This window comes from Xenopus laevis, chromosome 9_10S (genome assembly GCF_017654675.1).
Source record: "Xenopus laevis strain J_2021 chromosome 9_10S, Xenopus_laevis_v10.1, whole genome shotgun sequence".
NCBI classification, from domain to species: domain Eukaryota; kingdom Metazoa; phylum Chordata; class Amphibia; order Anura; family Pipidae; genus Xenopus; species Xenopus laevis.
Window position 1 is genome coordinate 80,576,408 of NC_054388.1, and position 13,263 is coordinate 80,589,670.

Sequence of the window (13,263 nt, forward strand, 5' to 3'; positions counted from 1 at the left end):
TATTGTTACACTCATGGCTACTAATATTGAATAATATCTTTAGGTCAGATATGATCAGTTGGTACATCCCAATCATCTGTTCACTTAAACTTGGTTCAGCTCCAAACAACAGCCTTATAAAAATACTTAACATTTGTATTATTATATATAATATTATTTAATATTTTCACAGTTCCATCTTTTTTACAGTGTGGACAAAGATGCCATCTACACTACAGTTAGGAGACCTTGGTATATACATATGCTACTGGTGCACTATGTGGCTGTTTTTTGCACCTAAATACCTCAAGTCTACAATCAGTGTAAATGTTGGCAAAGACTTTATTTGGACATGCACCAATGAACACAACAAATCAGAGGCAAGAAAAACCTACAAATATAAGAATTCAGATTTTTAAAAAATTATTTCCTTTTCTCTGTAATAAAACAATATCATGTATTTGAGCCCAACTAGATATTATTAATTCCAATTGGTGCCAAAACAATCATATTGGGTTTAATTAATGTTAAAATGATTTTTTATAGACTTAAAATATGGAGATCTAAATAACAGAAAGACCCTTTATCTGGAAAACGCTATGTCTCATTCTGGATAGCAGGCCACATACCATGACTTGGCATGATAGGTATGGGATCCATTATCAAGAATTATTCAGAAAGATCTGAATTAAGGAAAGGTCATTTCCCATAGACTCCATTTTATTAAAACATTTTAAAAAAGATTTTTTTTTTGGTAATAAATAACTAATACCTTGTAATTGATCCCAACTAAGTTATAATTAATCCTTATTGGAAGCAAAGTCAGCCTATTGGGTTTATTTAATGTTTACAGGATTTTCTAATAGACTTAAGGTATGAAGAACCAAATTACACAAAGATCTATTATCTGGAAAAACCCAGGTTCCGAACATTCTGGATAACAGGTCCCATACCTGTACTACAAAAACAAGATATAGTGATTATATAATAATTCACACTTTTTTAGTTGATTTATTTGCATCTATTTACTTTATCAGGGGAAATTATGAAAAGAGCATTGCTATGTATGCAGCATCGGACTGCAGCATTGGGGGCCCACCGGGGCTGCAACATCGAGGGCTCTTCTCCTGGAGTCTCGTGCATGCGCCACATCAAAACACATCATGTACATTCTCCAAATTAACTCAGCAGCTGTTTGGGGGAGCAGAACTGGGCTGGCAGAGCCCATTAAGGGGCTGGGCAGATTTATTAAGAGTCAAATTGAGATTTTGAGATTTATCTGGCCCTTTAAGAACTCGAATTCGAATATTCGCCACCTAAAACCTGCCAAGTTCATATATAAGTCAATGGGAGAGGTCTAGGGACCAATTTGGACATGTTACTAGCCTTCCTGACATCGTGTTTAATCAAATTTGATTCAAATTCGATTCGAGTTTTGGGAAAATTCATCCGAGTTTTAGATATTCAATTTTTATTTTTTTTTATAAATAATCCCCCAGTCGAATTTTAAGTATATTAAAATTTAATAGAGTGTTAAAAAACATGAATTCGAACTTTAATAAATGTGCCTCTATGTGTATGTTTAACTGTGGAAGCATCTGTAGCATTCTGTTGGAAAATGCATATCTTTCAGATTTACCGAAAGAAGGAGAAATGAACATGGCAGTTTTGCACATATGATAAATACTAAAACAAAGATATTTATTTATGATATTATACGTTTAGGCTAGAAGCAGAGAGTCTCCACTAACATATCAGTTTCTGAAACAGCATTAAAAATTGTGCATGGTCCCTCAGCTCTTTCCATAAGAATATACTGTTACATTCTCAATTTCTTTGTACATGCACAAGATACAAATCATGCAGTCCAACAAAGATGAACCAGAAGTGCTGTACAATAGTCACGCAGCAGCTTTGATTTTGAAACAGTTCATTCTATAATTCTAATTTGGGGAGGATTCTACACACCAGTTAAGAACCACCCTAATTTGGCAGTGCACTAAAGGCTGCAGCATCATCTCCAAATATATTTGCAAAAGTTTTATTTTATGAAACACCTTGGTTTATTGGGAATTACAAAAACAGCTCTGACAATGTACATTACTTATTAACTTATAAGTAAATATGTAAGGATGTGGAAGAGTCAAGAGGAAATTGACATTTCCCTGTAGTTATTTACAAAGGAAAAAGTACAGGAAGGGATATCAGAAAGAAATAATTTGCTGTAACATGTGGTTTTGTGGGAAATCACTTTAAAATGAACCTAGGGGCAGATTCTAAAAATGACAAGCCTGGTATAAACAAGAAGAGAGAAATGCATATTCACTGACTGTTTTAAAGAACGATGGAGTTTGTGATATCACACCTAATGTGAGGGAAAGTGAGTCTTGAGAAAAGGGAATGTTCGAAAAAGAGGTGAAAACAGCCTCTGCCCTTTACACCTCTAACAGATACTGAAATATCCCATGTTATATAAATGTGTAGTCCTCCTGAAACAGTATCGTGAAATAGCTAACCATAAATAGTCGAGCCGTGCAGGAGGTATAAATTCCAACTTTCCTATCCAGCCACACTGTTTAACCCAGCATTTCGTGGAGCACACAGTCTCAGCTGTAGTGATGTTTTCTATCACAGGGCACCGGGGCAGGCTGTCCATCACTCAGGAATATGTGTGTGCTGCATTCTCCCCCAACCCCCCCCTCTAAAATCTTCCTATTGTGAAGAAATTGTTTTGCACTAAGAGACTCTCTTTCATCCATCTCTCTTTCATCCTCACTGACAAGACTGTCAGATTTACAGCAGCATGGTGGAATTTACTCATGTTTGGGGCCTGGGCAACAAAAGTAAGTGTGTGAGCAGGGGCGTGAGTACCTTGCCTCAGAGTCTCAGACGGCAGCTGCCCAGGTGTTACCAGGGGCGGCAAAAAGCCACTCCTGTAATTTTAAGAGCAGAATTTCCGTTTTTTAACCCGGAAATTCGGCTTTACTGACGCAGCGAGCACAATTTCGCTCTCTGTGCTAGTTGTGAGCCTCTGCTGCAGTTTGTGTTGGGCCTGCAGTTATCCAGCCTTGTGTTTGGTGAATTTATGAATGAAGTTCTGTATTTATCCTAGTTTGTTTTCTGGGGGATTGATACATAACGCGTTCATGGTTTTTATTCTGCCAAATGTTCTGGGTGCAGGCCCGGATTTGTGGAAAGGCCACCTAGGCCGGTATGATTTTAGGGGGGCGGCATGCTGCCCAACCACACCCACATTGGTTCAAAAACACTTGGTATGCGCTGGAGATACAATCATTTTTTAAATTTCCCATGCGCCAATCCCCATTGATGATGAAAATTTGAAAGAATAAAGGGGTAGGGACAGGGGCAACGAACGCCAGTGGGCCTAGGGGCACCCACTATGTAAATCCGGCCCTGTCTGTGTGCCAATGTTCTGGGTGGATTATAATTTAAATTTGCAAATTTGCATTTACCTTGTTGCATTGCCCTGATTGTACATAAATTGCCAGGGGTGCCAGAACGCATTGCCTCTCAATATTCTTAAAGTGCAAGTGCCACTGCATCTTCCTTTGGAGAATGTGTTTGTTGTCCCTGAATCCAGTGCCTTAGACTAAATAATGTGCTGGAAATGTTATGTCTCACTTTATATTGTGAGGACGCTATCTAATTGTGCTCACTGTACAATATAATTTTGGATCATATACAATACCTTTTATTATGTTATAGAATGGTCAATTCTTAGCAACTTTCCAATTGGTCTTAATTATTTATTTTGTATAGTTTTCAAATGATTTGCCTTCTTCTGACTCAAATCACTGCCTGGTTGCTAGGGTAATTTAGACTCAAGAAACCAGATCAGTTATTAAATTCCAAACTGGAGAATTGAACAAGATATTTTAATTTAATATTGGTAGGCCATTCAAGTTTCTTTTTTTTTAAAATAATAATGTTGATTTTGATATTTATTTGTGGGCGCCAGGCATCCCAGGCCGACACTGTCTATATATTTAGAGGTGCCTTGTCGGGTTGTGTTGGGCGCAGGTTGGGAGTGATGGGTAAGGGTTGAATGCAGGTTGACTTTTTGTCGACCCACACATCACTATTACTCACATTCTAATTTACTTCTGTCAGACATGCCCACTATTCATTTTTAAAACAGAGGCATTTTGAGAAATAATACAGAATTATTTTCAAAAGGGCCGTAATAAACCTTATGATTAAAGCATATAGTGTATTTTAATGTACTGTGACTGATAATTTATTTTTAGGGGACTGTATAGTTACAGGGTTCCAAAAAAATCATGCCTACAGCAAAGGGAATTCTGGGGAATGTAATGTAACACTATTAAGGCATAGTAGAAGCTCTCCCTGGATTCTCTTCATGAAGAAGCTACGTTTAGCAGAACGTTATGCATGCTAGTTATAGCCTAGATCACTCGGATTGGACTGTTTCCTCTGGGACGAAAGGGAACATAAAAATCTGCAGAAAATCAGGTACATTAGGACCAGATGAAGGATCTCTAACAGGACAATAGCTGAGTTTCCGCCAAACCCCAGTCTGCAGCAAGAGTATGAACCCACTGCTACTACCGCTACTGAACAATAGTTACAAAATCATACACTACAGCAGATTCTTGGTTTTGAGCCAATTTTTAAGCAACAAAGAAATATGTTCTCCTTGCCAAGTGTAATATAATAGTACAGATACCAGAAAATAGCCAAATACAGTATATGAAATCTTCCACCTTAAAACACTTATTTTAAAGTTACTAAACCCACTGAGATTTTCCCTTTAAAATGCAATTCTAAAAATAACAACTGTCTTCCCATTTTATAATGTGTACACATTTAATTATTTGGTGTGTTACATCTTATCCCATTTAAAGTAATGCAGGCAGTCAAAAGCATATACAGCAAGCAGAATAAAACACCCTACATTTAGGGGGTTATTTATTAAAGTCAGAATGCCTAAAATTCCATTTTTTTTTTTTTACTATAAATTCTGAATTTTTAGTGAAAAAAAACCTCAAATTTGATTTATTATACCTTGAGGAAGTCAGAATCTGAAAATCCGGCACTTCAGTCCTGGTGAGGTTGTACATAAGTCAATGGGAGAAGTCCCAAAGATATCCTGATTAGGGATGAGCAAATTTTTTCGCTGTGTGGAAATGATGCCCATAGACTTCAATGGGAGAAAAAAATATTGTGTTTCAAAAGAAATTCGCCACGCATCAAAAAAAAAATTGTCAACCATAGACAAATGCATTTTGGCAAATTTTCGCAGGCGGCAAATTTTTGGCAAAGAATTCGCCTAATCCTGATCTGCGCAGGGTTTTGTGCATTAATCCGAAGATTTTGTGGTTTTCCTGCAAAAATCTGTGTTTTCAGGCGGAAAATACCAACAATTTGTACGATCTGAATTTTTCATGATTTCTTCTAATTTTTTCGTGCAAAGGAAATTTTCGTTAAAAATGCATTGATAAATAAGGGGAAATAACCCATACTGATTTGGTCGGAATACATTTCAGAAATAAATTAGATAAATAACCCCCTTAGCTAGCTATGGATTGATAGAAGAAAAAAACGCATTAGGCATTGTGCATTTTCTGGTATGATCTTTACAGATCCAACTGTAAAAACTATTAACCAAATCATTAATTATGGAAGAAGCCCTTACTGTGCATCACAGCTGCTGTGGGATTGCAATTTATTTAACCCTGTGATGCCAGAACAACGGGAATTGGCATTTACAGTAACGCGGCGCCTATAATAAAACAGTAAAAGAGAGAGTTTTTTTAAGGTTCTTAACAATCCAAAAAGCTTATGCAAACTAGAGAAGTGTTTGATGTGTTCTTAGTTGTACAGGATTTGGTTTAAGGCTGAATTTGGGCAGGACGCAGGTGGCAGACATTGTGTTGAATTTACACTTGTGCTCCATTAATTGCTGACATATCCTTCTCTCTCTCTGTCTCCCTCCCCCTCCTGCCAAGCGCCTCCAGGGAGAACAGCAGAGATGCACGCTCAGACTGGTACCCGGCAGAAACACCAAGCAGCCAGTCAGCCAATTAGCCCTCAGAATGTAAAGTGCGAGGGAGAGAAAATATGTGGTAGTCTAGCAACAGAGCCACTGAGAAACAGCTGAGAAGCAAGGCAAGGGCTGGTACCCAGGTTTTAACATGCTAGACAATTAGCACACTGCATTTAATGCTGATGAGGTTGCCTAGCAGCCAGCATCATCATCACTTGCTCTGCTCCCCTCCTCACCAAACACACATACAGCTCATTTCCTTTGCCCTATGTAGCACCTTCCTCCTATCACTGTACATGCCTCTAATTATAGATCTCATACCTCCTCTCTATTATTTTGGATCCCTGGGGTGTGGAGATAAACATGTAAGTGCAACCCTTAACCCTTTATTCATAAGGAATATTTGAAGATGTCATTCTGAGCCATGTAAGTTGGCTGCTGTTCAACCCTTGGCAATTTAATGGTTGCTCTGCAACACAAAGGATATGGACTAGGTTACCTTAAACTCAAACTTAACAGTAATTAGTCTAAAGATCATTAGCAATGTACAGAACCAGTAACTACCGACTGTAACTGCTGTAATTTATAAGAATGAAAAAAAAATTAGAAAGAAAAATTAGCATGCCATGTGGAATTATATTTATCATATATATTGCTCTTAACGGCAAGGGATACTTTTTAATTTTTGCTCAACTCTTTGCTGAATTTGTGCAACTGCATAAAGTAGCCCCAGAAGTAACTTGAAGCTGTAGTAACAGGTCGGTTATTTGTGGGCAGCTGACTGCTACAATATTGTTTCAATGTTGCATGTCGTTATAACCAGCAGGCCAATGAACAGCAAAGGGCAGCCAGATATTGCTTCAAGGGCAATTGCATTTACACACTGTAATTAAATTGTAATTAATATATAATGGGAAGTTGCACAGAATTAATCATATTATATCTGGATACTATCGGCAAGGACTTTGTATGTTGTTTCTGTGTCTGTAAGGGTGTTCTCCCACACAATAAGCAATCGCTGTATAATGCTGTGTAAAATGCAGCGTGCAATGGATAGTGTAACAATTTAGTTATGGTGAGTAATGTCCACCACTGTGGGTGTCCACAGCTGAGTCTGTTATATTTACAGGGGTTCAAAAAATATTGTAATTACTGGAAAAAAGGTGGAAGTATAGAAAGGACGATAGATAAATATTAGCTGGCAGAATTACTGCACTGTATTTAAGGCAGTGGTAAGCCATGTAGGGTTTTCTGAATTGAATAGTTCATCATATTCATTATGTCTAGGATCACTTTAAGACGTGGTTCCTTAATATACAAATACACAACATTTAGGATAAGTGCAAACACAATGATCATTTGAATATTTTTGGAAGCTCTATCAATTATAACAAAAAACAAAACCCTCCCTAACTGGCACAAGGAACTCTGCCAGAAGCTAAAGGGAAAGAAAAATCAATTTTTGGATGCTATCCCATTTTCAATTTCATCTGCCATCAAATCATTCCAGGCAATGTCCTCCTGTGATCTCTCTATAAAATTTCTTAGTTTTCACTTTAAGTCCAGTTTAACTATATGAAATGAATTGAACTGAATTTCAAACAATGTAAATAAACTGAATTCTGAATGGATAGCTACAAAGGTTTGATAAAGCATTAACACTTTAAAGCTTTTGTCACAAGCTCCTTTCAGCTTGCTTATTTCAGGCGGCTGAAAAGTACCCTTGACTACTGCCAATAGGAACTTTAGGAAATAAGCTGAAGCAGAGATGTGAATCAATTGTTCCTTTTATTGGGTGCTTTTTGGTCATGTCCTGGATTGCTCTCTGAGCTCTGTCCAAAAGTGCCAGTGTTAAAGGTATTTTATGGGGATTTTAGTACTTAGTGTTAATAGTAATTTTCAAATTAGTGCAAATTTCAAGCAGCAGAAGGCAGGGCTATAAAAGTGGGAAGGGTTGAGTAATCAGTGTCAGACTGGCCCACCGGAATACCAGGAAAACTCCCGGTGGGCCCTAGTTACCAGATTGCTTAAAATGCAAATCGAAGAGCTGTTGAATAAAAAGATAAATAACTCAAAAACCTTCAATAATAAAAAATTAAAACCAAATACAAATTATCTCAGAATATCATTCTCTACATCATACTAAAAGTTATCTGAAAGGTGAACAACCCATTTAAAGGGTTTTTTTAACTTTGAGTTAATTTTTAGTATGATGCAGAGTGTGATATTCTGAGATAATCTGCAATTGGTTTTAATTTTTTATTATTTGTGATTTTTGAGTTATTTAGCTTTTTATTCAGCAGCTCATCAGATTTCAATGTCAACCATGCAGTTGCTAAGGTTCAAATTACCCTAGCAACCATGCATTGATTTGAATGAGACTGGTTTACAAATAGGAGAGGGATGAAATAGGACAGATAAGAAATAAAAGTAGCAATAACAATACATTTGTAACATTACAGAGATTTTGTATTTAGATGGGGTCAGTGACCCCGGTTTGAAAGCTGGAAATGGTCAGAAGACGAAGGCAAATAATTAAAAAACTATAAAAAAGAAAAAATTAAGGTCAGTTGTAAAGTTTCTTAGAATTAGCCATTCTATAACATACTAAAAGTTAACTTAAAGGTGAACTGCCCATTTAATCTAAACAAAATGGGGCTGTGCATTACAGTCTGTATATTTGTGGAGATACACAGGAAATATGTAAGGAGCAAATATGTAAAATGAATTGATATGTAAGTTGTTTCAGACAGAATAGAGGGGGTGATGAGAGGTAACTTGAATAAAGCCAAAATACACTGAGGCTGGCAGGTTAAAACAACGGCACTGTTAAAGATTAGGCAACAAAGGAAAAGAAGATTTAGAGAGTAAATATACAAAAAGAATTGGAAACATGGGGCGAATAATACGAGGTCAAGAAAGGAAAAATACAGTTTAATGCTACTAAATAGTGATGAGCAAAATTTTTCACCAGGTTTATCACATGAAAAAAACCGTTTTGAAGTCTATGGGGAAAAAATGGAAGTGAAGTCTATGGAGAAAAAATGGAACTGAATTTGGAGAAAAGTTTTTTCTTTCCTTTAATTGAATCTCGTCCATAAATTTCCACAATATTAAACCATAAAAATAACTTTTCTCATTTAATTGAATCTGGCCCGTTGTTTCAAAATCAGGACCAGGAGAGAACTGAAAGAGATACTGCCTTGATTTATAATCTCAAACAAATGTGTATTATAGTATTTAGCACTGTTTAATTAAAGTTGCTTAGAAGAAGAAGTAGCAGGGAAAGCATTGTGGAAACTGGTGTCTGTGCTGGAGGAGGGTTGACTTCTGCTACATTGTTTTAGAAGTCTGAAACAGAAGTACAGAAAGGGACTAATAAATAATGCTTTCAATTTCTATTACATTTATATACACAATTACTTTAGAACAACTAAATATTTTGAATTTATGAATATTGGAAAGTTTCTTAGAATTACAGTTTCTTTCATTGGGTTAAATGTACACACAAGTATGGGTTCAAAGCCCCTTCGATAGAACTTGAATAAATAAATTCATGTGCCACAAGTCACTACAATGTGCCTAAACCACTGGTCATTCAAAAACCCATGCTGAACTCTAACAAAGTAAAGCACAAAACTGTTGTGCAAAACCAAAATCAAAGTATAAAGTACAAAGTATAAAGGAGAGAATTGACCTGTTGCTGAACTACATCACTCAGTAACCCTGGAGGCCTTAAGTGTTACAGGTCAGTAAGAGCTCCATGGTCAAGGGATGAATATCCATGAAATAAAATGTGTGCTGGTCAAAACTAGAGCAGTACCTGTGTGTGTCCTCTGGTGGGCTTTCAAATGTGAACTCTTTGTGTAGACTTTCCTGCAGCCATTAAATTGGCAGCGATGAACCCTTTTCTTATTTTCAGGGGAAGCTTCTCCTGGGCCCCCAGTCTGTTCACTATCACTATGGCCGCACTTTGACGTCACCGCCGTTGATGCTGACTCTGCAGCCTTCCCCAAGCTTACTGTGGCCTTTTTTGCAACTAGTTTTAAGGTCACGGTGCCATCTACAACAGAAAGGGACTGTGGGGTTTTGACTAGATGCCTGCTAAGTTCTGGGGATGATGGCGGCGTTAGAGATGTAACTGCATTCAACTGCGCTTGGTTTACAGACGTATAGCATTCTGTAGCGGGCTGTAGGCTGACGCACGTCTCTGATAGTAACTTGTCTTGTGAAAGTAACACATCCATGCTTGGACGTTTTTCATAGGTACTAATATCCACTGGAATTACAATTGAATCAATCTTGCAAGCAGTGCCATCAGCAGCCTGAGCAATGGAGGTGTTCAGAAAACAGTCCAAATCTTCTCCAAATGTTTCTGACATTTTTTTAGGTTCTGTCTGCAAATACCGCTCCAGTTCCAGGCATGTCTGTGAAATAAAGGGGATAAAGAATAATTAACAAGTGAAGGCCAACTACAACACAGAACTTTACAAATCACATACTGTAGTTCTAGTGCATTTGCCATAACCAGGGCTGGTCAGTAACAACCAAGTTTTTCATGATTCAAAATCTAATTTAGTGAAGTGTCACCTCTTTTTTGGTCTGTGTGTTGGAACTTCCCTATTCTCTATCTACTTAGTACTACAGGTATAGGATCTGTTACCTGGAAACCAATTATCCATAAAGCTCAGAATTATGGAAAAATAATTTCCCTTTTCTATGTAATAATAAAACAGTACCTCATACTTGATCCCAACTAAGATATAGCAGATTAGTAGTCAGCACAACTGTAACTCTCTTCTTTGGCTGGGTGCACGTCCTCCAATGGCCACCTCCCACTGGCAATACTGGCGAAGAAATTAGTACAGCACCCACTGTTTAGAATAAAACGGCCTTTATTGGACCAAGGGCATTACAGCTGTAATGCCCTTGGTCCAATAAAGGCCGTTTTATTCTAAACAGTGGGTGCTGTACTAATTTCTTCCCCAACTAAGATATAATCAGGCCTGGGTTTGTGGCAAGGCCTCAACGGCCCAGGCCTAGGCCGGCAGAACTTCAGGGGCGGCATGCCGCCCAGTGGCACTCAAATACGAGCACTGGAGATTGGGTGCGGGAGATTTGAAAATCGATTTCTGCGTCTGCCTTTGAGCGCTTGCACTTAAAGGAAGTGGGCGGGTAGCAGACCGGGAGGGGAAATCATACTATTGGGTTAAATTCATGTTTTTCGTAATTTTTTTTATTAGACTTAAAAAATATAGATCATGGAAAGACAGGTCCCACACCTTTATCACTTAACCTACCACCAATACTCTTTCTAAAAGTTGCATGGCTCTGTTTTATACTAGAGGCACATGTATTAGAGAAGCACCTATTTTTTGGCCAGAAAGTTGGCAGGTGTCAACAGTATGCAGCAGAGGCAATTACAGTAATTTATCTGGTGGCAGAAATATACTGAAGGAGATAATGCCTAGTGTGCCATAAGCCTTAGATGGAAGCTGGAGATACAGGTATGGGATTCGTTATCCGGAAACCTGTTATCCAGAAAGCTCCAAATTATGGAAAGACCGTCTCCCATAGACTTAATTTTAATCAATCCAATCATCCAATTTTTTTAAAAATAAGTTCCTTTTTCTCTGAAATATTAAAACAGTTCCCTGTACTTGATCCAAACTAAGATATAATTAATTCTTATTAGAAGCAAAACCCGCCTATGGGGTTTATTTTATGTTTAAATTATTTTTAGCAGACTTGAAATTACGGAAAGACTCATTATCTGGAAAGCCCCAGGTCCCTAGCATTCTGGATAACAGATCCTATACCATATTATAAGTTCCACTTTCCAGTTTTACAGTGTTCTATATTAATAAGCAAACGGGTCTATTGAAATGCATACTTTCAAATCTTTGATTTTCATAAAATTCCACACCATAGCAAATTAAATATGCGCCTTTATACCTACTAAACATTCCAACCCATATTTTTTTCTTTGCCAGACTGTAACAATTTCTGAAACCTCTGAAATCCAGAAAGAGCGGAACAAATACAGATTTATCTGAAACACTTGCTTAATACACTGCCACCAAAACAATAGACTTGATGTTCCTTGCCCTGAGAACTGAAGTTTGATTTGGAGTTTTCACACTGCTATACTGCGAGAAATGAACATGCTATTAACTTTAGGTAATGGGTAGCAAGCTGACAATAAGAGCTTTTATAAAACATAATGGACGCCTAGAGACAATAGGAACTTAGACAGATTTCCTCTGAGCTTAAATGCCTAGGAAATAAGCTATTTCGTGGTTATTAAAACGTTGCCCTGGGCGAGTGTAATATGATGGAGATTTAGACGCTGACATACAGGGAGTTAAAATTTTAATAAAATGTTATGTGAGAGCTATTCCATAATTTGTCACACAACTGCAATCCAGCTAAAAGAAGAGAGGATTATAGACTTGTGCAACATTCACAAAATCACACAGGGGAATCAGCTTCCCAACAGAGCACTCAACATTGTGGAAATAGAGGGACAAAAAGATTTGCCGCAAAATGTTTTGAACACGCCCATTGTTGTGGCCACACCCCCTAACTACCATGTTCATTTTACAAAATTTGACAGGTTATGAAAGTTTGAACACATTTCTGTGGTTTTTAGGTATTATTACAGTTTTGCTAATTAAGGTGAATTGCCCTTTAAGCTGCAAGTCACAGTTTCACCAAGAGACCTGCTTATCTTATCCCTATACCCTATAAAGGGGTACCTTCATGGGAAAACATGTTTTTTTTTTCAAAACGCATCAGTTAATAGTGCTACTCCAGCAGTCTTCTGTACGGAAATCCAATTCCTAAAAGAGCAAACAGATTTTTTTTTTATTCAATTTTGAAATCTGACATGGGCTAGACATATTGTCAGTTTCCCAGCTGCCTCAGTCATGTGACTTGTGCCTGCACTTTAGGATGGAACTACTTTCTGGCAGGCTGTTATTTCTCCTACTTAATGTAACTGAAACAGTCTCAGTGGGACTTGTCTGTTACTATTGAGTGTTGTTTTTAGATCTACCAGGGAGCTGTTATCTTGTGTTAAGGAGCTGCTATCTGGTTACCTTCCCATTGTTCTGTTGTTAGGCTGTGGGGGGGGGGGCGGAGGGGGTGTACAGTACAGCAGTACAGCAGTAAAGAGTGACTGAAGTGACTGAGTGACTGAAGTTTATCAGAGCACAAGTCATGTCAGATTTCAAAATTGAATATAAAAAAATCTG

General features: G+C 37.6%; 1 protein-coding gene across 1 annotated transcript in view; it reads right to left on the bottom strand.

The window, feature by feature from the left end:
• The window catches only part of klf7.S (Kruppel-like factor 7 (ubiquitous) S homeolog), an 86,119-nt gene that overhangs the window by 19,598 nt on the left and 53,258 nt on the right, over positions 1-13,263 (bottom strand). The window contains 1 exon segment of the mRNA NM_001087437.1: positions 9,831-10,434. Coding sequence (NP_001080906.1) covers positions 9,831-10,434 — 604 coding nt within the window.